The sequence below is a fragment of the Drosophila arizonae genome, chromosome 3, assembly GCF_054131065.1.
Source record: "Drosophila arizonae isolate 15081-1271.41 chromosome 3, UAZ_ARI_1.0, whole genome shotgun sequence".
Taxonomy (NCBI): Eukaryota; Metazoa; Arthropoda; class Insecta; order Diptera; family Drosophilidae; genus Drosophila; species Drosophila arizonae.
The window spans coordinates 25,592,086-25,619,949 of NC_142923.1; the positions used below are offsets into that span (position 1 = coordinate 25,592,086).

At 38.5% G+C, this 27,864-nt stretch overlaps 1 protein-coding gene and 1 long non-coding RNA gene across 3 annotated transcripts; one reads left to right on the top strand and one right to left on the bottom strand.

Annotated features, from left to right (window-relative positions):
* On the bottom strand, positions 1–11,924 carry LOC149269957 (uncharacterized). The gene is made up of 3 exons (XR_016269474.1): positions 8,578–11,924; positions 3,144–8,462; positions 1–691 (listed from the first exon to the last, which is right to left on the bottom strand). It is a non-coding gene; the product is annotated as an uncharacterized LOC149269957 (long non-coding RNA).
* vri (nuclear factor interleukin-3-regulated vrille) lies at positions 2,660–27,791 on the top strand. 2 transcript variants are annotated; one of them, XM_089465639.1, is made up of 3 exons: positions 2,660–2,989; positions 24,546–24,845; positions 24,910–27,791. In XM_089465639.1, the coding sequence occupies exons 2-3, from the start codon at positions 24,704–24,706 to the stop codon at positions 26,790–26,792; spliced, it is 2,025 nt and encodes a 674-aa protein (XP_089321765.1). In that variant the 5' UTR covers positions 2,660–2,989; positions 24,546–24,703; the 3' UTR covers positions 26,793–27,791. The 2 variants fall into 2 exon arrangements, with proteins under 2 accessions (XP_089321765.1, XP_017859789.1); XM_018004300.2 differs by lacking the exon at positions 2,660–2,989 and adding an exon at positions 22,304–22,981.
* Positions 27,792–27,864: the final 73 nt, after the last annotated feature.

The following is a 27,864-nucleotide window of genomic DNA, read 5'->3' on the forward strand; positions in this document are numbered from 1 at the left end:
AATATACATATTCATTTATTATTATACATATACAGCAGGGCAGAGACAAGCTGTAGATTGACTTATAACATCTGTATAACATAACATTGCGACTTATAACATGTGTACATCGTTTCAACTTATATTTTCAAAATATAGAGTTTATGTTGGGCAACACTAGAACTAGTACTAACACAATTTTTTGTTTATCTCAGATGTATACAGATTGGTTTAGTTTTAAGGGGATTTGGCGGAAGCTTCGAGAACCATCAATGGCTGTTATACAAGATTTCACTTTCCCAAAAAGCTAAGAAGCTTCTCGAAGAGTCTTCTTTAAAATCCCTGAAAACTGAGCTATAAATTGACATATATGTATATTAGAGAATAAATATGTACATGTATATACATATATGTATATACAGCCATACTAAGTTATAAATAATAATTTATAAAAATCACATCACACTGAGATAGTTTCCATAGGTTGCATAGGCGACCGACCCTCCTTGAACTGGCGTGTAATTTCATGCTACTATTGCATCTATTGAGTCAACGACCAAATGAAATTCTCGAAGTATTTTGGCGTTCGTGACGTGGCAGGGTTCGTCGGCTCTGAGAGTTACAAAGCTATGTAGAGGACACTGGCCGCGTCGCCGTCTGATGAACCGCGCTCATACCACAACCTGATGCTTCCGTCGTCGGCGTACCCAACCTAAAAGTGAAAGGTCATTATAACAAAATGAAAACAGAAAAGAAAAAAAGGAGCAGCCGCGGCAAATGTCTGGGCTAAGTCTAATAACCTCTCCCTTTCAACGAGCAGGAGCAGACGACGCGCACCTCGAGAACAACACCAATAACAACAACAACAACAACAACATCAGCAGCGGCAGCGGCAGCGATGGCGGCAACGACAAGGACAAGGACAACACCCCCAGTCGGGGTGACAGCACATCTTACTGTCCCTTCTATGAAGCAATATGAATGTGTTTGTCTGTCTGCCTGTGTGTGTGCGCACAAAACTAATAAAATTTTCAGTCTGCGCTCTTCACTATGTACATATGTATGTGTGCAAGTGTGTGGAGTTGTTATATTCTTATGCGGCTGGACACACAGCGCTAATCACCTTTCTGTGCTGAGCTGACTACTATTGAAGGAATACATAAAAAGCTTAATGAATATGTATGTATTAAGAGCGACTTATTTATAATGAATATATTGAATTTTAATTTTAAAACTTAATTTATTTATTTATTTATTTTTATTTTTATTTTTTTATATTTATTATATATTATATATTTTTATTTCAAATATATTAATAAATTTCCTATAATTCCTAAAATCTTACGATAATTTACAAAATGTATTAGGGAAATTGATTTGTGAATAAATTATTAGCGAATTATTACATCAGCACTAAAATCCGTGCTTGGTGTCCACGCGCATCCACATATTAATAAGCCCAATGCAGGCAGTGTAGGGCATATCCTTAGAATGTGAACGTGCGCAATAACAGCAGGCAGACAGCCGAAGAGCTTGACGGAGAAAAGAGAGCAAGAGAACACTGGCACATTGGTTTCTAATTCAAAGTTAAGTGAAGCTAATTATCAAATGCATATGGAACATATTTCATAACATTTACAAACTTTACAGAAATATAGATATGTTATTTATAATGATCCCTAGTATGTCGACAATTTCAATCGAAACATATTGAAGGCTTATTACATACACAAATCTTACATATTTACATATATTAGTGCTAATTGTACCACTGTACAGTGGTCGATGGCTCGCCGCCAGCCAAATGTCATTGCTCGACGCCAGTGAGCTTAACCTTGAAAGTTTAACTTCCATGCCATCCAACGCAAAAAGGACGAACGAGCGAGTGACTGAGAGAGCGAGAGAAAGAGAGAGATGAAAACAAAGCAAAAAGGAACAGAGAAAGTAGGAATAGTGCACGGAGCAAGTCGATGGCCTTTTCACTGACTCAGAGTTTAGGGTTCTATTATCAGTATGTGTGTCTCTGTATTGCTGTATGCATATGTACATGTGTATGTTTGAGTGAGCAAATTTTCGTGGATTATGCTATCTGTAAGGGCGTAATTTAAGGTAAATAATTAAACATTTCTACTATTTAATACATTATTACTATTATTAATTATTTAGTATATTCATACAATATTGTATATAAATGTAGGCAGCATGCAAGCCAATGGCATAGAAAAGACTTGAATGCTTTCGATCAATTTTACACTGTTGCAAAAAATCAGAATTTAATATGAGGTCAAATATCTAAGGCAGAAACTATCAAACATCCAAACAGCGCAGCATACCAATTGGTTTGGCAAAAAAAAAAGAGAAAGCGAACTTCCGTTAAAGATCACTAAGCACAATACGTTCGAGATGGAGACAAAACAACAACAACAACAACAATCCGCATCGAAGAGCAACATAAAATTACCAACAGCAAACGGCAACGGCAACATCAGCCGCAAAATAATGAAACTGGGTCGAACATTGCATCTGTTAGCAGCAAACTGTGTTCGCTGCAACATGTTCGATCTTGCCTGCAATTTTATCCAATCGAACATGTTGCACACACAAGTGTAGTAGTATGTTAGCATGCCATGCAATTGATCTCTACAGGGCGATTCGTGAAGCTTTGTACCTTCCAGCAGCAGCAACACTCTTAGAGCTCAGAACTTGAGTGAGTGCGTTGTGGCCGAAGGAAGCGACAGTTCAAGTTTCGCTGTGAATGACGTGGTCACAATTTCAAGGCGGTTCTTCTGCAAAGGCTTATGCAATTTGTGTATAATCGAATGAAAGAAAATAATATAATTGGGAATTAAAAACAGCCATAAACATACATACATATATTACATGAATACATATTTGAGTATGTCATTTGACTGTCGACGGCCACGCCCACTCTACACACACACTGAAGAAAGCTGAACAGAAAGGCATGAGCAAAACAAAAAGCCCAAAAAATTTGAAGCGCAAACAGCAGGTAAGAATATTACTTAACATACAAATATTCAAATTCTTTATGTAAATTCTTTAATACACTGATCACATGTGAATACATACATAGATATATATGTACATATACATATACTTGTGTTTATATGTACGTATTTAATAATTTGATTAGTTCATTTCACCATTTGCTCTTAGTTGTTTGCTCCTTTTCAATGCAGCTCTTTTCTGAACGTTTCTCTCTTGTGCGCTCTTTTGTTGAGGCTCTCTTCTCCGAACGCCATTTGTTCGTTGTTTTCCTTGGTCTGACTCTGACTTTGATTCTGATTCTGTTGTGGTTTTTGACAGCGTTTCTCTGCTTCTCTACTTCCATTCATTCATAATTTGAGAGGTTCTCCTGCCGCCGGCTCAATATTGAAAAAAAGCTCAAAAGCCAAACACAAATGAGTCACCCGACGATTGCGATTACATGCAATGCTCTCACGCGGAAGTCGTGGGACAACGAAACTACACAATAACAACGACAAAGGCGTTGCAATGTCGCGTTGATGTTCCGTTACATTACGATGGATAATTCGCTCCTTTGTTTCAGAATTATCTTGATTTAACACTTGAATATGTATTCAAGTGTATAATATATGTATGTATGTATGTATGTATGTATATACATAGATACATACATACATACAGTTTGACACGAAAGTGTTTTCACATGGGGAAAAAAAAGCATTTTTGTTCTTTGACATTAAAAAAAACTGCTAAATGTGATATTTCTATTTTTTTTTTAATTACATTATGTTTTTCAATTTGTTGTCTTACAAAAATAACTTTAAAAAAATTAAAAAACTTTAAACATAGGCTTAAATAACAATAACAACATAAAAGATATTCAAATTCAACTGACACGAAAGTGTTTGCACACATGCTATTCTTTATTTCTTCTTACTGCTAAATTCGTATTTACCGTTGTTTTCGGCGATTTCAATGTGCACAGCTGTGGCTAATGCTATGTTCTGAACAATTTCGTCATATTTTGTAAGAATCGATTCAATCTTCAAAAAATTTAAACAAATTAAGAATGCCAGGGAAGCGATTGTCATTTGACATGATTCAATTGGTTTATTATAACCACTCCATAGGAAAATCAGTGGCGGAGATATCAGAAATGTTTATAATATCGAAGAGGACCATTTACAATATTTTAAGCCGTGCAGAAAACAATGAAACACTGGAGCCAAGACATTCAACTGGACGACCTCGGGCGTTAACAGATAGGGCCGAGCGTATTCTGGCCAGGAAAGTTAATGATAACCCAACAATTTCGACCAGAACGCTTGCCAGGGAGCTGCAGGAAGAATGTCGTATTGACATATCCCGCGAAAGTGTCCGCAGAGCCCTAAAAAGGAACGAGTTTGCATCCCGAGTTGCGCGGAAAAAACCATTGTTGTCGTCGAATCATGAGAAAAGACGTCTAACATTCGCCAGGTTGCATGTGGGACATGTGGATTCATATTGGGATGAAACCATATTTTGTGACGAGACGAAGATGATGTTGTATTACAACGATGGACCCAGCCGTGTTTGGAGAAAGCCGTTGAAAGCCCTTGAACGGAAAAATATAATTCCCACTATTAAGTTCGGAAAACTTTCAGTGATGGTCTGGGGGTGTATTTCTAGTAAAGGAGTTGGAGAATTGTGCTTTATCGAGAGTACAATGGATGCGAAACAGTATTTGGAGATTTTACGCACGAATCTAGTGTCCAGTGCCCGCAAGTTTGGATTTTTTAGGGATGGTAAACCAACATTTAGGTTTTACCAAGATAATGACCCCAAACACAAAGCTAACATAGTCAGGTGCTGGCTTCTCTACAATTGTGCAAAGGTGTTGGATACTCCTGCACAAAGTCCCGACCTTAATCCCATAGAGAATCTGTGGGCTGATCTCAAAAAAAGGACAGCCAAGCGGCGTCCAACAAACAAAAGCGATTTGAAAGCCTGTATATTAGAGGAATGGGAGAAGACACCGGTGGAATATGTGCAAAAACTAATCAATTCCATGAGTAGACGGTTGGAAGCGGTCATTGAAGCCAATGGGGGTCATACTAAATACTAATTTTGATACTTAATATAATTAATAGTGCCTTATTTTGAATACTTTATTTTTGTGCAAACACTTTCGTGTCAGTTGAATTTGAATATCTTTTATGTTGTTATTGTTATTTAAGCCTATGTTAATAGTTTTTTAATTTTTTTAAAGTTATTTTTGTAAGACAACAAATTGAAAAACATAATGTAATTAAAAAAAAATTAGAAATATCACATTTAGTAGTTTTTTTTTAATGTCAAAGAACAAAATTGCTATTTTTTTCCCAAGTGAAAACACTTTCGTGTCAAACTGTATATAAATTGTCTGAGCACATGCTTAAATGAATGTCCACTCGTACATATGTACATACATATACATATATAAAAGTTTATATATATATATATACTATATGCATATGTATATACGTATTTAAACATTTTAATGTCGATACATATTGACATATGTATGTAAATACATGTAAATGTATATTTTTACATTCATTTTTGATTGACAACAAAATAAAACTTTTAATTAAATGTAATCGACGTACACACATCAGAAGTGTGAACCATAATTCTTACATCACACAAACATTCAGATACATGATATGTACATATGTATTTATATGTGACTATGCAAATTGTAAAGCAAAACAACTGTTTTACTTCTACGAACGGAGCTAAAAACAATCTCAAGGTCTACAGTCAGAGACATTTGCAATGTTGTGTGGGGTCAGGCAAATTCGAATGTGAATTCAAAATACATATGTACATATACTAAGTGTGTGTAAGTGTGCATGTGCGCTCACATGCAAACTCACTTACATAATGTATGTATGTGTGTATGTGGGTGTGTGCGAAAAAAAAACTGTTGCTGGCCGTGCCCAGGTCCATTTTGAGGGCCTCGTATACCGGCATTAAGAATGAAATGAATTGACGCAGCAGTATCTATAGCTGTAGCTGCAGTCGTTGCTTTTGATAGTGTGTGTGTCTGTGTGTGTTTTATAACTCCACACATTCGGTGGCGTCTGGTCCGTAGGTATCTGTATCTGTTTTGCCAAGCAGCCGCAGTTCAGTTCAGTTGCTGTCGGAGCGCACGATCGGCAGTAGGTTCAAGGCCAACGCCAGAAAGGTTCAAAATACTCATGGTGTGTCTGTGTGTGTGTGCAGAGAACAGGCATTAAAAAAGGAATAAGCGTCTTTATGTATGTATGAATGTGCGTGTACACCTACACCACGCCCACTTTCCGTATGTGCTTATATACATGCATGCATGTGCATGTGTATGTGTGTATATATTTTTGCATATGTATAATACGAGCCTTATCGCTGGTCAACAACACCATTTAGTGTCGCTTATGTAATACGATCCTAAATGGGGGCGCAGATAAAGACACAGCTTGCAGTTCCAGTGTAAATACAAATACACATGCACATGTTGTGACTGTGTGTGCATCTATATACACGCACACTTCTTTATTTATAAGTTAATGTACGTGAGTGTGTGTTTGTGTGTGCATGGCAAGACTACATTCTAGATTACATAAAGCAACAACAGTCTACAATGAGATCAGACAGCGACAGCAACAGCAACAGAAATGCAGTACGAACAAAAATTCTGACTCGCCCTCTCATATACAGTCGCATGTTCGTTCGAGCGAGAGACGAGCGCAAAAAAAATGTTCTCTTTTTTGCAAGCACGAAAGGCGCAGCCGCTGCTGTCGCCGCAGCTCTGCTGCCTGTGTGCGTCTGTGCGTGTGCGACTGTGTGTGTGCTCGGTTTGTTTTGTGCGGCAGCAGAGTTAATGCACTCCAAAGAGAAGTTCAAGGCTGAACAAATCAGTCGCTCACTCAGTTTGTTCATTTTCATGGCGTCAAGGTACACATACATACGCACATCTCCGCATATGCACAAACACATACACACACACACACACACACACACACACACACACAGTAAATGTGTATGTATGTACATAGATATTCAGAGCAGAGCGAATAGGCTCATGTGTGCATGCGTATTTATTTCCAGTAAGATCATTTTAGCTGCAGCACAAACAAAAGCAACAAGACCAAGAAAATGCGAAAGAATAACGCTTAAATTTAGTACCAATATTGTCTTGTCCCTATATGTAAATTAAGGCATGTACATACATACATACATATGTATCTATGTAGAAGCTTGCACTAAAATGCTCAGCTGGTGGTGGAGCTTAAGTCTCAAGTGCATGTGTACTATGTATATCGGTTGCATAGACAAATATCCTGCATGTAAAAGTATTTCATAATTATTATTATTAATTATACTAATATTTAGGAGCAGTTAAGAACCTAACCAAAAGCCAAATCAAATATTTTGCACTGCATATATCATCAACGGTTTATATCATATTTAGCCTGTGCTTTGTTTTTGCGTGATTGGCTATTGCGAAATATTGTGTGAGTAAGAAGAGTGGAGAGATATAACAATAGAAGAATTTAGAAAGTCACATAGCTGTTAATAATCATTTAATACAATTAAGAAGTACACACAGATTTCGAAAGCTTCTTTTTCGATGTATGCGTTCTATATTCTACAAAATTCGCATTTTAAAAGAATATTCAGATTTTAAAATAAATAAAATATACATATGTATGTAAATACAGTCGTAGTATGTGTGTCCTATATACATACATATATGCTGTATTTTATATACATATATACTTGTATATGTGTATATACTAGTTGAATTGTTCGAACCGAATTATAAAATATCATAACATATGTACAGGGTATCTAGAAGCTCGCAATCTTGAAAGCAAAATACCAACATATTCACGCCATCGCAATAAATCTACAGTTCAAAGTTCACTACTTGCATGCCATGCAGATATAAATACATACATACATATGTATGCATGTACATACATATACTTATACACCCACAACTGTTAATTCATTAAAACAACAAATAAAGAAAGTACGTAATAAGTACGCACATATACACATATGAATGCACGTAGTTCTGTTACATTTATTACATGTGAATATGCATGTACATACATAAAAATGTACATTGGTACATAGATATGTATGTATATATGTATGTATGTACATATGTATATATGAATTTGTGTGCAGTATTATTATTCTTTGGTATTTCTTCTTTGATTTTGCTAACAGCACCAGATTTTCATACACAGCCACACACATACCCATTTACACATACATATATACATACATACATATGTACATATGTAAGTATCAATAATTCGATAGTTTAGGTCAGCGTCGCTGACGCATTAAAGCTCACTCTTATTGCATGGAAAGTTCAACTTTTGGTCTTTTCAGATTTGGATGGTTACACTCGTTGTTGTTGTGTTGTTGTTTTTGTTGATATTGGCATTGCTCAGGCTGGGCAACTGCGCAAATTGTTTTTGCTGAACGAAGAGTGCACGATTGAGTGAGAGAAAGCGAGAGAAGCAGAAAATGAGAAGAGAGTGAGTGAGAGTGAGAAAGAACAGTTCTGGTTTATTGAATGACCAATCAACCTACTGTTTGATGCGGGCTGTGACTGCAAATGCGGCTGCAACTGGTCATTGGGGATTGAGGATTGGGGATTGTCGATTGGGGTCTCCCTTGCCCGGCATCTGTTGTTGTTGGCGCTCTAAATTTAGCATTTCTCAAGAATTTTTGTTGAAAGAACGCTGGCTGCGCCGCTGGCATTTTCTTCTATAAAAGGGATAATACGTTGTTCTGCTTTGTTGTGCTAGTGTTGGTAAATACATACATACATTTGTACATGTGTATAAACACTTAAATTGCCCAAACACATACATATACAAACAAGTTTATACATGCAGAAATTAATGTACATATGTACCTACATACATTTATATGTACATTTGTGTGTGCATGTTTATTTGCACATGTGCCTGGGTGTGTGGGTTCCTGTGCTGCTCTCTCTCTCTCTTGCCCTCTGTCTCTGCGCGTGCATTCATGTTCATTGCCTTGCTGCGCATTATATTCTTATTCTCCGTTTATTTCGTAATAGCCGCCATCGGGATGTCGCGGCCTGTGGTGTTGGGCAACGACTTTGTTCTCTGTATATGTGCATATGTATGTGTGTATGCATGGCATGGCTGTAAGAGAGATCGGCAAATTGACTCTTTGTTGGGAAGACAATTGCTGTTCCGATCTTACACAAACACAAATGCATACATACATGTATGTACATCTGTATGTGTGTTTGTATGTTATTGCGTATGTGCGAATTAATTTAATTTAGAAAATAACGTCAAGTGCAAATAATTTCTATTCGGCAACAAAACGGTAGCAGAAGAAGTAGCTGTACATAATGGCAATAGCAAAAGCGACAATAGTTACTGTAGAAGCAACAACAATTAGTCAAGTAGCAAAGACATCAGCTGCGGCAGTGACGGCAGTGGCGACGGCAGCGGCAACAACAACGATAGAAATTTGGAAAGTTTTAGTTGCCCAAATGCATAATTCATTTGGCTTGCTCAACGTTCAGTTGACATATTGGCAATAGACGACACAATTGTAAATGTCTGCGCTAAGAATGAAGCCGCAACGAGGCAAAAAGCTAATGCTAAAGTGCTCGGCTGGCTCAAAGCCCACAACCCACAGCCCACAATCTAGAGCCCAGAGCCCATAGTTGAACCGAAAGCAACTCACGATCCGCGAAGAGAAGAAGCATAAGAAATGTACATAAGATGTCAAAACAACAAATGAAGCGCATTGTGCAAAACTTTTACTCTGGCCTCGGTCTTGCTGTGGTTATTGACACCGCAGCGCATGCTATACATACACAAAATGTAGAAATGTGTGTGTGAGTGTGTGCTGTGTGTGTGTACTGTGTCTGTACTTATGGCTACGAGTAGCTTCTACAAGAAGAAAAATTAATTAAACAATTGGCGTAACACTTTCTCTTCTTGAGCAATAAAATCAAAACTGAAGATCTTTATAGCGCTGCTTTAATGAGCATTGGGCGTGAGTGAACGTTCTAAACCGGTGTGTGTGTGTGTCTGTCTCTCTTGCAACCTCTCACATTATTGTTTTCACCAGCTCAAATGTAGAACAGCCGTCGAAACTAAGCCATACATACGTAAATAGCTCTGCACACACATGCACACATACACACATGCAAAGACCGTTTGTTTTGTGCTCGCGCGCATACACGCAAACAGCTCAAACGAAAGCTCAAAGCAGCGTCGCAGCATGTTTGAGTCGCAACCTGCATGAAAGCCAGGGCCAAAGCCACAGTCAAAGCCAATGCTAAAGCCGGGCACTAGGTAAAGCGAGAGCAATTCAAACGCCATTGACTGCAGCCAACCGGTTTCTGGTGCTCTGAATTTGAAATTCGGTTTGTGTTTTAAGCGGCGCGCGAAGACGAGCCGAGCCATGGCGAAGTAAGGTGAGGAGCGGTGAGGTGAGGTGAGGTGAGTAATGACGCGTTTGAGCTTTGTTACGTTCTTTAGCTGATCTTGCCGCAGCAGAAGTTTCTTTAGTGAGCGAATGTGCGTGTATGTGTGTGTATGTTTGTGTGTCTGATTTAGTGAGTTCGCCGTTGGGGCCGCTGCCACGGAAGGCAAATACACAAATCCGTTATTTGACCCAATTCTAAACTGGAATTGAAAGACGAAAAACTTCAAGCCCAAAAAAGTTGCAGCGGCAGAACGTAAACGTTAAGAGAGTCGCGCAGCTCGCACACACACACACAACATACATGGATGCAGTTGTTGTTGGTGCTGTCATGAGCGTGTTCATGTGTGTTCGTGTGTCTTGCGTGAAAGTTTCGTAATTACATGATGATGTCTGTGTTTGTTAATCGTGCTCGGACGGCCTACTTTGCCGGAGAAAGTAAGAACGAGCCCGTGCGCTGGTCGAGTGAGCGTGCTGTTGTAGCATTTCTTTCTTTACCATCATTCTTATAGTAATTGATTACATAAGACGAAGATGTTTGCGCTCTCTGGGTCGCTACGTTAACGTTGTGTTGCGTTGCGTTGTGTTGCGGTGCGTTGCGTTGCGTTGTCATCTGATTGAGTGACGGAACGACGGAGTGACCGAATGACAGCGCCGCCCATTGATCGCCGCTGCTCTTACGGTTCTCGTTCTCAACTGTGTGCCACTGTGAGCATAACGGTAATATGGACTTAAAATGTGTCTATGATAATGCTGTTTACCTAATTCTGAAAACTTGTTTGGCACTCACTGTCTCTCGTTGCGCTAATCGCTGTGTATGCTTTGTGTACAATTTTCACCGCTTAGTATTTGGCCTGATTTACTTAACACACATACACTAACACACACTGGTGCATAAAAAGTGTGTATATGGGTATATAGGTGATTTATTTTTGCTTCTTTTTTTGCATTACGTAATTGCTCATTAAGAACCAAAGCCAAATAGGAGATAATTTTTAGCGATCTTTTAATGGGGAGCTTTTGGAGCGCCGGGCGCAATTCTTCCAAAATTAAGCTGCAGAAAGAAAGTTAAATCTACTTATTAACAATTTAGTTTTTGTTCATTCTATTGATCATTGACATAGAATTCTATTTATGGTGATTTATTTTAATGGGCGTAAAATGTAAACTGGAGTGGGTTAGAACGAAAGTTTAGAAAGAAGGTATACATTAAATGTGTTTTAAATACATATGTGGTAGAAATCCCGAGTTACTTAAAATTTGCATATATATTTATTATTCGTTTATAATTTATTCTTTTTCTAATTAGTGAATAAATTATTCAAGTCTTATCTTACTTTAACACTGATTGCAAGAAATCACTCATTCCTCTGTTGAAGAATAACTTGATTTTATCAATCTTAGTTATAATCAGTATTAAAAGTAGATCACGCTATACTATATCATAGTGCTGGGAGCGTATTTGAAATAATTGATTAAATAAATTAATTATATCAATATCATAAAATTGATAGATAAAGATACGTATACATACATATATAGATCTATTCACTTTCCGTAAGTCCGAAAAAAAGAAATGTCAGTAAATTAAATTATTATTAAAATTATTTATTTATTTATTTTTGTTTTTTACTATAATCAAATCATTTGTTGCTTGTGGTATCTTAGAAATTTTCAACATTTATTGTTAACATTTGTTTGTTTATTGTTAAATAGACAGCGTGTCTATATGTATCAATACATATCATTTGTATATGTGTATACATTTATTTAATTGAAATTCTTATAAACATTGATTTTTAATGGGTATTTTAAACTTATGTCGAGTGCAAAGAATGCAAATAAAACGCAATTCCTTTCTTATAAATAACAGTAACATTAGCTATACTAACTCTATTAGTCTCTTCATTGAACCATAAATTCATTTCTATGTTTGAGTATTCAAATTGGAATTAATATGATTTTAATGGAATGCTAAATATTATATAATAAATATATTTATGTTTATAGCTACATAAATGAAAATATTTACTATATTTTATGTATATTAATATTTTATAATATATTTCATAATATTTAGCATAGTTTAACATATATATAACACTTAACTTTAGTTAGGTGACAAACTAACAGAAGTTCATAAAAATTTTTTATTTTGATTTCCCAGAGGTAGCAAAACAAGTTATGTGAAATTCTAATATAAATTGCATGCAAACTATGAAGAGTACAGGGTATAAAAAGAAAGCAAACTTTTGAGGTTGTATGTCTGTCCGTTGTTTTTGTTGTTGTTGTTGTTATTGTTGCTGTTGTTGCCCTTGTTGTTGTTGGTAGAGCTATAGCTATTATTATTGCTCTTGCTGCTGAGCTTTGCGTCGCTGTCGCTGCGTGCATTGACTTTCCATTCGTCTGATAGTATACGTGTGTGTATGTGTGTGCGAGGGGGGCAGGAGAATTGACGCGAAAGTCCGACCGAAAGATTATTGTGCTACACACATGCATGTGTATGTGTGTATTATTTTGATTATTCTAATATTTGTTTTCGGTAAATTTCTTATCGAGAGAGATACATATGTACATATGTATTACAGATGTGTGTGTGCGTCTATATACAAGTATTATAAAATAAAGCGCAATAATTATTAAGCAAAAATAACATTCACATTTCTGCGTGTATTAATACGAAGTACAATTATATTTGCTAATAAGTAATAATACATATGTTATGTATGTATATGTGTGTGTGTACACAAATATGACGAATTTCTTGCATTTACCCATTAATAACAAAGGCAACAACAACAGCAACAACAATCACAGCGAAGCGCAAAAGTTGCACGATAAAAAGAAAGCAGAAAGCGATGTCGCCCGTCCCCCTTTTCATTCCGCTCATACACACATACAGACGTACATATGTGTGTGTGTGAGTATGTCTGCGTGTAGATGTTTCCACATATGACGAGCAAGTTCTGCACGACGCAAGAGAGCACCTATTATCATTACCCTGCTGCGTGCTCTCGCTCTCTCCTCTCTCTTTCACACTGCCTCTTCATTTCTCCCCACTCACGCATGAGCTTTTTTCGGTTTTTTGGTTTTTCGGTTTTGCAATCGATCATTGAACTTTGGTTGTGAAAACTAGAGCAAGACCCAAATTTCTTCAAAGCTTCGAGTCTTCGATATGGCAGCGCATGTAAGTGTGCATACATACATACATACACACGACTATTTATGTACATATATATAGCTACATATGTATATGTATAAGAAGCTTATTTAATTGTGTTATCAGCTTCGCTCTCTTTTGCTCTTATTCTCCGATAGCCGCTTTCTTTCTTGCGTTTGTCGTTTATGTCAAACCTTCTGCAGTCCGATAAATAAAACAGATTTTGGTTGTGCCCGATAAGAACTAAACCAATATAGAAATTTATATGCTATAAGAAGCAGAGTGTATATGTTTACAAGCTAGTACGTAATACACAAACATACATACATAATTACGAAAGTGTGTCACAAAGAAATCACAACAGCAAAAGCACACACTAAACATAACAGAATTTTTAATTTAGATAATATGCTAGGCGTAAGTGCGTGTGTTTGTGCGTGTGTGTGTGTGCTTGTGTGTGTGTTAATATTAAAGAAAAGCTTTGAATCTGGTGTACCGTAATTGGAGTTCGTTTTCAGTTTAGAACTTATGAAGTAAGTTCGTCAGCGATCGTTTTCGACTTTGCGTGAAAGTTATAAACAACAGTTTTAGTTGGGGGCTTTCGGTACGGCGCGCCGTTGGCTTTGGCGAAATGACAACGACAGAGAGAAAGATGAGAGCGCCTGACCGAGTGAGTGAGTGAGTGAGCGAGCGAGCAAGTGAGTGAGTAGAGCTGGCTGCGTGTGCGTCTGCGGCAAGTTCATTCACATTTGCACTCATTACGCGGCCAAAGCCGAAAAACCAAAATCCAACACCAACGCTGACGGCGACGACGCTGCCGACGTTGACGCCGACGCCGACGTCGCTGCTCTTGAAATTGAAACTGCTGCGAACAGCCGAAAGCTTCCCAACTACCGCATCTCTCTCTCTATCTCTCTCTCTCTCCTTCTATCTCTTGCTCTCTCTCTTACTGAGTTCGGCATCGAACTAGACATTGATATGCATTGATTTATCTGCGTTGGCGCTTGTTGTTGCCGTTGCATCGGCCTGTTGACCAAACGATGCCTAATAGACGTAATTACCATTAGCCATCAGCATTGTCGGGCTATTACCCGGCTGAGTGGCTGCAGATGATAAGGTAATTTTCCAGAAATCCTTCAACAGACTCCTCGTCTCGCCATTATTCCTGCCAGTTGCGCTCTGGCCCTGCAACGTGCCAGCTGTATTGCGAAATGCTTGCTTAACCTATCCCGGCCCCCGTTAGTCGTCACCCAAATATACGTACGTACGTACCCACCCCGCCTTCCCCAACGCCCCCAAAATGCCCGTTCACCTGCTCAGTAGGCCAGTTCGACATCGCATCGAACATGCTGTCACGTTTGCCGACCTGGCCGACTCACGTTTTTCCAACGGCGCAGCGCAGCCTCGCAACGTCGCGCAGAGCAAACAGGTTGGAACATGTTGCATGTGCCGCTGATTGGCGGCCAACGTAACGTCGGGCCAGGAGTGACAGATGGGATAGGTTAAGAGGATATACATATGTATGTGTATATTCATACGTATGCATTGAGAGGGAGAGTGCGGGACGAAGACGTAGCTGAGGGCTGCCAGGTTGCTTTGGTAATGACTAAAGGCATGTTTTCTCACGTTGCATAGCCAGCTCCAACACACACCACAAACCACCACACACCATACATACACACATAGAGCTCTCCAGAAAGAAAAAAAAAACGTTAGCGTTGAAGCGCTTTCGAGGTCAAATTGGGTGGGCGAGTGACTTGGCTCCACTGAGTGCCGATCATAGCTTAGAAAACTTTTCTAGCTTGTCGTGCAGCCAGCAGAACAAACTTCACACACACACACACACACATATATACATATACATTCGTATGTATGTGTGTTAGATATAAAACTTGAACCTAAAAGCAAATGCAGTTGGACGTTTCTAACTTTCTAGCGGATAATGGGGTCAACCAAATTACATATACAAACAAACACATGCAGACACACACACACACATACACATACTTTCATGTGGGTTAGATCACTTGGTAATCTAGAATAGTAATAAAATCAAGAGTAATTAGAAAATCTCCAAGTTAATAGACTTTCTGATTTTCATCTAATTCATATTCTAAACCGCTCTTCTTATGCAGAAAGCGAGTATATTAGTTGTTGGCATATTTCAAAATACATATTCAATGTTTCAAAGAATGTAACATAATACAGATATTATTAAAAGAGAGAGAGAGAGAGAGAGAGAGAAAGAGAGAGAGAAAGAGAGAGAGAGAGAGAGAGAGAGAGAGAGAAAGAAAGAATGAAAAGAGAGATATTTAATTTTAGCTTAAAAGCCTTATTAAAAATGTTTTTGATTGTATCAATGATTATTGGCAAATGAAAAGAGTATTAATTAGCTAGCGTTAAAATGCGATTCCTTTACTCTAAATTCTTTTACTTAAGACTCCATGATGATACATGTTTCTTTTTGCAAAAGCTGTCTGAGAATTATTAATATGTATGGTTACATACATTGCCAATAGAGTATCGAGTAGTCGGCTAAACACCTATCGAACTTGCAATTTCTTTAATAAAGAGTTCATAATGATATATGGTTCTATTTGTGGGATATATTCTTTAGCTAAATTTCTGGTTAATTCCTTACGTTGTGAGTAGAGTATTGAACAGTCGGCTATACCCCTATAAAATTAATTATCACTACTTCATCGGAGTGTAATATATTTAAATTATATTTGAGGGCATTTAATTTTTGAGAAGAGTATTTAGTAGTCGGCTATACAAAACTTAAATTGATTAGATTCATATTTTTGTTGTTTAAAACTCGACTTAAATTATCTCTTAATTTGCCAATATATTAACTGTTAATTATTTTTCGAATAGAGTATTCAGTAGTCTAGCTGTCCCTTACTTGGGCTAGCTCTTGCTGTAACCAAAAATCTAGTCTAATTATTTAATACTTTCTAAATAGGGTATTAAGTAATTCTTGATAGCCTACTTAAACTCTCTCTTCCTTTGTGTTTTTCTGTGTTTTCCCTCAGGAACTATAATTATATTTCATTTAATTACGTAGCAAAAACTTGGCCATACCCCTGTCAATAATACCAATATACAGCCCAGTAATTCGCCCTATATACTACATCCATATTTACATCTATATACAATGTGCTCCATTTCTGTTTCGAATAACAAATTCTTGACTACATTTCATGCGCTATTATCGCACACACTTTCTCTCTCTCTCTCTCTCTGTCTGCCTCTCTTTCGCTCTTGCACTCACATGTTTGTGCACATTTTATAAAGCGGAACTTTCGTAAAGCCCAGAACAACTGAAGGCATTGCATAATTCCCGTACTCGTCGAGCGACAAAGCTTTTACGTCTTTTCACTGAGTTGAATATTCAGAAGTATAAATATGGAAATAGCTCAAATTAACATTAATTATTACCTAACCAATTCGACCCGAACCTTGTGATACCCTGTAAAGCAATCAGCTGTACTTATTAAAAGAGCCAATTACACACATACATATATACATATGTATATATGTTTGTGTTTCAATTCATACGCTAAGAGCTCAAGAATTTTGTTGTATTTCATTTATTTTGTTTTCTTCTTGTTTTCGCTTTTTGGATTTTGTAATTTTTTAAAGCTGAATGCATAATAAAATTCTCGTAATTTCAGTTGATTGCAGCGTGAGTCAAAAATTGTAAATAATTTGTTTCTCCAGTTTTTGCTGTTTGCCCATAATTTTTACACTGTAAACAATTGCGTCTAGGTTTAGAAAATATTTACATATATTAATTAACAATTGAAATTCATTAAATAGGAAATATTTATTAAGTAAATTTGCAATTCCAATACATGAAATTAAAAATATTTATTAAGTAAATTCGCAATTCAAATTCATTAAATATCGTCTTTATAACATACATTAAGAAAAATTATATTAAAATTTTGATATTTATAAATATAATATTTAGACGTATTTATAGGGCATATATGTATATATTCCTAATTTGTTTTTTATACTTTTTATTCTATTATTATACGTAAAACTTTTATTTTTAATTCAGTTTTTAAATTAAAATAATTAATCATATAATAATTAAGTATTATATTATTAATTATTATTTCTTTAAAACCTTTTTTCTTTCAACTAGTTTTATATACATATATTTGACTAAATTTTTTACGCTAAAAATACATTTGTTAAATATATTATTTATGTAGTAATATAAGTTTAAATATAAATTCAAAAAAACGTTTGACACTTTGAAATATATTCATATAAATATTTAATTTAAATTAATCATATAGTGTATTTCATTTATGTAAAATACATATATAGAAATATTGAAATATATTCAAATAAAATAAAATTAAATAAAATTATTTATATATTTTATTTTATTTATGTAAAATATACATATATAAATATAAAGATATTTAAGGAATATTTATTTAAATAATATTCATGGAAATTTATATAACCAGAATATAGTTTAGTATTATCCTATTCGATACTGTTATTAATTATATGATGATCTTAATATTCAAATTCTCTTCGAACGTAAATTTGATAAATAAATATTTAAATTGGACACGCTAACTCACTCACTCACTCTCAATGAAGTTGCAATCCAATTGGACTCTAACTAAATGTTTATATAATTGTAAAATCAACAGCTGCACTCTCACTAAATTATTTTCCTTCCCTCCCCCCAACACGCAAAGAATACATTTGGTGCTAAGGCGAATCTGATCAGATCCAATTGGATTGCTTGCTCCAGCCATGGTCGAACGTTTCTCTCTCTGTAGCAGCGTAACCAATATACACCATTTCAGCACTTTTCGTCACGCTGCTATCACAATAAGAATAAGAATAAGAATAAGAACGAGAATGACAACAGCAACAACAGCAACAATAACAGCCGCAACAGCGACAATAACAATTCTAAATCAAGCGCAAAAAGTAGGCAACACGCTCATTTCCATAGCGGACTCGAGTCGCGAACATGTGAGCCGTTCTCGCGGGAGCGTTGCACTGTCGGCTGCACATTTCGCGACACGTGATCAGCGCCAGCGTCCGTCCAGTATCAAGTATAAATAGCCCATTCGCTTTGCTATAACCTGACAACCCTCTTTGTGTTGGTGTTGGCCGGGGGGATGTGCGGTGTGGCGGGGGCGAGCAACATTTGCTAGCTAACTGATGGCTGAGCGGCCGTACAGCCGTTTACTGTCGATAGCTAATATTACGTTGTTGTTGCTTCTGCGCTGCTGGCTTTGACGTCGACGTCGACGTCGACGATGGCGTTGGCGTTGGCGTTGGCATTGTTTCGTAACAATCTGACGTCTTTTTCACTCAGACAGGGGGAGGGGAGCAGAGCAAGTGTAGCCAGTGTAGTCAGCAGTAGTGTAACAGCTTATAAGCAACCCCACCCAACCTCTTCACAGCTAACCCCACTGCCACCCCAACGCCCCACGCCCCACGCCCCACGCCCCTCCCTCACCCTCACCAAATACAACGTGAGCATAGCCCGCATGTCGTGTGCACCGCCTGCGCTTTAACCAATAAGCGCATATTTTGCTGATTAGACATGTGATTTGAGCAAGAGCATATGCTTATTGGATCATTTCGAGTTGGGACTCGGATTGACATTTCGGTTGGGAAACTCTCTGCCTCTCTCTCCCTCTGTCTCTCTCTGGGCATGCTGTTTAGATGCGCTCAAGTTGGCAAGGCAAACGGAAATGGCGCGATTGCACGGCCCACGTGAGAGACGGGATTCACGTGTACCTGTTGCTCGAGCTACAGTTAAAGCAGCAGCAGAGGCAGCAGCAGAGGCAGAGGCAGCGGCAGCAGCTGCAGCTGGAACTGAAACTGGAACTGCAATTGGAATTGATCTTGTAATCCAGCGAATTATTTAACCACTCAGTCGGGCAGTTGGCCACTCAGTCAGAATTTATGCATCCTAAGGGTATCTGCTAGCCGAGGCTGAGTCTTTGATTTGATTGTTTACCTTTGCAGCGCTCTTTGGGCGCGCTTTCAAATGTATTTTCATCGCATTCAAATGCTGCAGCCGACTGTTTACTTACAGTTATTAGCTGTTACAAGGCAAACTATATGAATAAACATATTGATATAGATGTGATTATGTAATCGCAAAAGTCATTTACGAATGTTTATCTAATAAGAATGTTAAATATGTCAGTGCAAATGCTTACTATATATAAACGTGACTTAAGAATTGCGTTAAAACGAGTTAAATGTAAATTAAATTTAACTAATTTACATATACATACACATATATACAGACAAAATTGATATTCACATTTAACAAATATACATACATACATATATATAAAACTTGATATTCACATTCAGTTGCATATTCTAATTGGATCTGCAGTTCTTATTGCGCTCTGTACTCGATTCAATCACAACGTGTTCGCTGTTCGAAGCTTTAGTTTCGATTTCCTTTTAAATATAAAAAAACAAAAACAAAAACAAATTTATTTTATTATTATTTATTATTATTATTATTTTTATTATTATTATTATTATTATTATTATTATTATTATTATTATTATTATTATTATTATTAATTTATTTATATTTATTATTATATTATTAATTGTTTCTCGTAAATTCATTGTGAGAATTTAAAATTTCCCTTTGTTTTGATTTTAATATTTTTTATTTTATCTATTTTTCTATTATGTATTTTCACATACATTAAAATTTGTTTTGTCTTATATATTTTTATTGATGTATGCATACATATATAAATCTGCATACATATATAAACATTTATAAATGTTTTACATTTTTGTAATGTTGTATTTTTTTTTATAAATTAAAAAGTATTTTCTAACTTAGTTTCTTCTATTTTTTTTCTTCCAATTATTAGCGGTATATACATGTATGTATATGTATGCTTTAGCTTATCAATTGCCAGCTTCGCTTTTTCTGAAACCCTTTTATTAGTTATTTCCCTATTCGTTTTAATGTCTATCATATCAGTAGAAACATTCACACTAACACACACACACACACTTAGAAATTCATTATCTCCTTTGAGTATATATTTAATACTAGAATTTCTTAGAATTTACAATTATGCATTGAGGGCCCCTATAGCGCGTCGCCTAATCTAACTGTCATTTATTCAGCTCGTCAGTCAAGCAGTCAATCAAACTTATAGAGCTTACATCATATCTGCCAAGTTTTTGCTATTGGTCAGCTTGCGCCCATGACCTTCGGCACTGCAATTTCCTATTGGATTTTGCTGCCTGGGTGTAGCAGGCATATATATGTAAATATATATTATTATTTATATATATACATATATTATTGTCTTAGTCACACTTCTGCTCTCCCCCCTTTTTCGCAACTTTGTTGCTGACTGTGCACAAAAGTCCTCTAGACGGGGTCTGATAAGACACAACCGATCGATTATCAAGCGACAAATGTAAAAATAATTTATAATTATATAATTCGCAGTGTTTGTTTATTTCTATTTGCAATCAATATTTATCACTGATAGTTGAGTATGCATTAATTCATTGATTTGCTGTCATTTGATTGTCCTTTAAACATAATAGCTTATTAGAATGCCTGTTCCTATTGGAATTTATTATTTTGGCTGATTAGTAATTGCCTAATAGAATAATGAGGAAAATTAGATCTAGATATGCATTGTGTTTGACAGCTAAAAACAGTTCCCGATTATTGAAGTATTTTTAAATGAACGACTAATAGATATCCTCTAATCTGATTAGAATTACTAAGAGTAACTATGCAGATCAAGGTATGCATGCATGTAAGTGGGTGTAAGTATTTAATGTATGTAGAAATAACTATGCATTTTAGGCGCTTGTGTTTCCACCCTGTAAAACGCTCAAAATCGCTAACTACAGGGTGTTTACTAGTTCAACCACATTGTGTTTGCCCTTAATTATTTAAGATAACTATATTAACGAGAACGCATTTGTGTGGGTGTGTGTACATGTTAAGCTAATCAGACATTTTACAGGGTACCTATTAGTTCAACAACATTGACTTGTTGTTCTTTAGGTGTTCTGTGTAAGGCGCTTGCGTCACCACAAAGCATTTGGCACACACGCACACCAACTCACATACGAATATAGAATAATATGCATGCATAGACATGTCTGTATATACATACATATGTACATATGTAAGTACGTATTGCAACGCAATATTCCAATAAAACACCTTCCGTCTTTATCACTGTCATCGTCGCTCGCTCACCCCCACCCCCAGCCCCCGTTGCGTCCCGTTAGACACCCAGTGGACGGCACACGGCACACGGCACAGTCACGTTCTAGTTTTCAAATGTGCAGCTCTAAACGATTTGAGATTGACGCTGATTACTCAACTATGGAGTGTACAGAAAATGTGATCGGTTGCAACTTGGAGCGCGCAACAGGCAGCGCGAGCATGTGTGTGTATGTGTGAATGTGTGCGAGTGTATGTGTCCAACCAGAATCGAAGCAGGTAAATTTCACTTTTACCAATGCTTTTGTACGGCCGAGTCGAGCTTCGAACATGTTCGGCCCTCGGTTCGATGTTCGGCAGCAGTCGCGTGTCGCTACTGCGTGCAGCGGCAACGTGACCGAGCGACGTATTGGACTGCGGCTGCCGAGTGAAATGCTTTTACAAATTCAATTGCGATTCAGCATTCGTTCGAAGCGGTTGTGGATGCGCTCGCGAGTCGCGTCATATTTTGAATGAAGTGCAATCGGCTGCTCTACTGATAAAAAGTCCCAGACAGCTAAGTCAGTGAAACCGCTACCAAGAACCGTTAGCAAAACAAAGAACAGCAAGAACTAAACTTTTGTTTAAAACAAAATAGAACAGTTTGATCGGTACTAAAGAAAACGTGAATAAACACACACATAATAAATACAAACTTTTCTGAATTCGAAATTCGGAAATAAATTTGTCATATTTTCAAGTGCAATTGCATCAGAATTTATTGCGGCTCTGATCGAAATGCGAAACTGTGCGAAAAGTGCAACATGAACAGCATTTGCGCTGCTTGGATAATTAACTGTGATTAGGCACATGAAACATTATGTCGATAGTTGCACCACTACAGCAAAAAGTGAACATTTTTCAAGAGACTGCAACAGCGAAAAGTTTGTTTATACTCAAAGCAAACCACAACGCAAGGAATAAAATATACGCGGATAAACTGTACAACGGCAGCATAGAACAAAATAATAACATTAAAAACAGCAACAACAACAACGTCATCATCAACAGCAGTAGCAACAACAACACTTGTTATACGCAATACGCTACGCTATCAGCAACAAATATAACAGCACAATGTAAGTGCAACAAGAATACAAAACAAAATAAGAACCCATACAAAACAAAACTAAATTTTGTTAGTTTACAACGCAAAACAGAACTCATGCAAAATAAAGAGAATTAGATAAAGAGAGAGGAGAAGATAGAGAGCTAGGAGGTGAGAGCGCAGCAGCAGCGCGCTTAGTCATGTTGTTTTTGTGAATTTCGACACAGGCAGCGACTGCAGCAGCGCAGCGTCGCCGTCGTCGTCGTGGTCGTCGTCTGTTGCTTTTATTTGTCGGCGTAGGAGTCGTAGGGGTTGCCGGCGGCTGCGACGTTGGCAGCGTCTGGCTGCTGACGTGAGTAGCCAGTTTATGGGAACGAGAATAAATGTAAGCGCGTTTGTGTTAGTATTTTAGTGTATGTGTTTGTGTGTGTTGTAGCGCATTGAACTGCAAATGCCAATTTGATGGTCACGGTGAGGGTGAGGTGACAGCAACAACAACGGCAGCAGCGGTAGCGCAGCACACAAACACATAGAAGACCGACCAATCTCGCCGTGTGATTTCTTGTTTACGTTGCCTTTGCCATTGTTATTTACATGTGTGTGTGTGTGTGTGTGTGTCGATGTGCATGCGAGCGTCTATATATGTATGTAAGTTTGTATGTGTGTTTATTTGTGCTTTCCTTGTGCTGTCGTCTAATTCGCTGATTCTTGCATCATTTGCCGTAATCATTGTGTAAATGGATGGCCGCACTAAAAATGAAAGCAAATGTGCATACGTCCGACATACATACATACATATACAGTATAGAAATACATACATACGTTAGGTTCGAGTGGGTTCTTTGCGCTCAGAGCGTAGTTGTGTGCGTAATTATTTTGTAAGGGCAAGCCAAGGCCAAGGACCAGACAAAGAAAGACCAAGCAGACATGCCCACAAATGTCTGTGAGTGTGTGCGTGTGCGCATATAGGTGTGTGTGTGTTTGCGTGTATCTTCTGATTGGCCAGACAAGATCGCATTAGACTGTGTGGCGTTTGGCTGCAATGTCTTTTGTTTTGACACATTCATTGCGAATGCGATTATTGCCAAGTTAGCGATAAGATATGGCCAATAAACAGTAAAACTCTGCTACTAGATATCAGTCAAAACTGAGTATTAAGTATGAGCGACTTTTGGCTTAATAATGATTCAATAATATAGTATAGATTCAATTAATTACGTTTTAAACTGACTATTGGTATAGTATAATGTAATTCTGAATAATCTAAAAATACATTTTTAATATAATATATGTACAATTACGTTTTAGAATATTGAATTATAAGGTAAATAATAATAATGAAAATGTTTATTAGTAGGATTATAATTATAAATATTTACTTATTTACGTATTAAACTAAACAATATAATTAGATTATTTTATTTATTATTTTAATAGGTAAAGTATTTGATATAAAATAATGTTTAATTTATTTATTTTGTAATCCATTAGTTTATTCTCTTTCTTGTAGTTTTCTTTAATAATGAAAGTAAAAAAGCGAATTATTTTGTTCTTGAGCCCTTTACTAATCGCAGCTTTTCATTTTCTCTTTGCAGTTGTGAACCTGAAGCAGGAGCACGAGCAACAGCAGCAGGAGCAACAGCAGCTGTACAATCAGCAACAGCCAGAAGAGGGGATTAGCAATCGAGTGTTGCAGGAGCAGGTGCAGGATTCAAAGCTCGTTCAAGTACTGTTAGCCACGACACCGACGGCAATGCCCGAGGTGCTCGCCGGAACACCTACCCAGAGCCACAACAAAGCCTCATCCGTAAGCGCCTCCATGATGAGCAGCGTGCGTTTGGCCACCATTTCGCCGTCGCTATCGATGAACGGCAGCTCCAACGAGGCCACAAATCGTAAGTTAAACCTGAAACTAAGTTGATATCTTCTTCATTATAACATTCCTCATTTCGGCTACAGTGCATCCGCTCTCCATGTACGGCGGCTCCATCAGCCCACAGTCGAACGACAGCGGCATGTCGGACAGCCACAGCCATAGCCACAGCCTGGGCAAGTTTGTGCCGGGCAACGGCTACGCAGACAGTCACGGCCACAGCCTGATGGGGGGCAAATCCAACGGACAGAGCAACGGCGTCGCCGGGGGAGGAGCTGGTTCGCAGTCAACGCTGACCGCCGCCCAGAAGGAGCTCTTCTCGCAGCGCAAGCAGCGCGAGTTCACGCCCGACAACAAGAAGGACGAGAGCTACTGGGACCGCAGGCGGCGCAACAATGAGGCGGCCAAGCGTAGCCGCGAGAAGCGACGCTACAATGACATGGTGCTGGAGCAGCGCGTCATCGAGCTGACCAAGGAGAACCATGTGCTCAAGGCGCAGCTCGATGCGATTCGGGACAAATTCAACATCTCCGGCGAGAATCTGGTGAGCGTGGAGAAGATTCTCGCCTCGCTGCCCACCAGCGAGCAGGTGCTGAGCAATACAAAGCGCGCCAAGATGAGCAGCGGCAACTCGTGTTCCTCCTCCTCGTCGGGCTCGTCGCCCTCCGGCGCCGGCTGCAGCTCCCCGGCCTCGCACACACACAGCGGCTACAGCAGCAGCAGCAACAACGCCCCGCCGCTCTCCCCCATCATCTATGGCCCGAATAGCAATGTCAATGCGGGCAATGCTCGCGGCAGCGAGTCGTTGACATCCGTAAGCAATAAGGGAGGACATCACGTGGGCCAGCACGGTCCGCCGCCGCCGGCGCCACTTCATGCTCAGGCCCATCCGCATCCACACCAGTACCACCAGCTGCAGCAACAGCAGCAGCAGCAGCTGCAACAGTCGCATCATCAGCAGGTGCAGGATGCTGCCCCCTCCACAATGGATACGCACAACCGCCCGCCGACCAACGCCATTGCCAATCTGCATGTGCTCCAGCAGGCACTCCACCGCAACGTCAGGCCCGAGGATCTGGACAGCCTGCGCAAGGTGGTGGCCGTCGGGGCTCTCTACAATGCAGCTGCTGTGGGCACTGGCACGCCGGCAGGCACCACAATATATACGCCTGCCACAGTGAATGGATCCTCACCAGCATCTGGCTATGTGGCCATCAGCAAGGATCAGCTGGAGGCCAGTTACCTGCACGGTCACAGCGTGGAGGGCGCCGTTAGCAGCAGTGCGGTCGACGCCGTAAGCAGCTCCTGCTCCTCGGTGGTCAGCTCGGCCGCGGCCAGTGTGCTGAATCTGTCAAGGCGCGCCTGCTCACCCAGCTACGAGCACATGCTGTCCTCGACCACATCCTTGACGTCCCATCACTCATCTGCCTCCTCAGCCCTGTCATCGTCCGCCTCCTCGTCGGGTGCCGTCTCTGGCGACGATGAGCAGGAGCACGATGGCTCCGAAGGCGCCATCCATCCGGATCCGCATGCGCTTGCCCATGGCACCCACTTGGCGCCCATGCAGCGCAGCAGCCCAGCGCACAATGGCGCTGGCGGCATGAATGAGGCCAACAACTGTCTGCCCCTGAAGCTGCGCCACAAATCGCATCTGGGCGACAAGGATGCGGCTGCGACGGCGTTGCTCTCGCTGCAGCACATCAAGCAGGAGCCCAGCTGCAACCGCTCCTCGCCGCCGGCGTGGAACGATGGCGGTGACAACTCCAGTGACGAGCGCGACTCGGGCATCTCGATTGGCAGTGCCGAGTGGACGGCCCAGTTCCAGCGCAAGCTGCTCGCTCCGAAGGAGGCTGTCGTCTCGGTGGCCGTCGTCTCCAATGTGGAGCGCGATCAGATGCTGAAGAGCCAGCTGGAGCGACTGGAGTCCGAGGTGGCCAGCATTAAGAGCATGATGATACTCGGCGACTAGAAGATGATATAGATGATAAACGGATTCGTACTGGAGGAGAGAGAGCGAAGAGACAGACAAATATTTGTAAAGGCAGAGACTTTGGTTTGAGATAATTGGATTGCACTTCGTGGCTGTAAAAGAGAATGAAGAAGAAGAAGAAGAAGGATTTGGCGAGCACACAAGAATATATATATATATATCTATATACTATATATACTAGATAAACGCCCACACAGTTGCGAGTTGTATATACATATGTGTATTTCAATGTACTCCTACATGACTACAACTCGACTTGTTTCTGTTTCATATTTTTCGATAATTCTGTGTAGACTTTCGTATAATCGTATAGTCCCAGAAATATTTAAAGGCGCCAAGCCAAGTGTATAGATCTCGCTTTGAGCGGAGCCCGAATCGTTGGGCAATCGTTAAAGCTAAAAGCTAACTGAATTTTAAATATCTTTTGTTTGTCATGCGTACAAGAATATATATATATCTTTAGATCTATATACCAGACACATATGAACATACTGAAGACTCAGTCACTTACAAATTATTTGGAACTTGTACCAATTTGTTATAAATGTATCTCTTAAAGAAAACCCTATATCGTATGCGTTAACCCATTGTTGTTCTCTAAGTTTCCTTACACACACACACATACACGTATGTATGTATGTATTATTTAATCGAAAAACTTTCTAAGTATTTACTATTGTACATAAACATAATTATTCAGCTTATATACATATATATATATATATATATATATATATATATATATATCAATTATCCATATTATTATAGATTTTCCTCTGCTGTGTCGGAGCATTGTAGAAATATTTTCTTAAATTATCATTGTAAATAGGCATAGAATTCTAAGCGATAAACGTTATATGAAACTATTGTATTTAGTTGATAGTTCGTTAAGTCTATTTATTACACAGATCACAAAGCAAATACTATATAAACAATTACTTAAAATACGAGATTAAAACATTAACTTTTTCCAACATATTTCGACTAGAGTTTTGGCACAGAAATCATTATTCAATAATTATTCGCAATTTTAATGTAGTCTCTGTTTCAA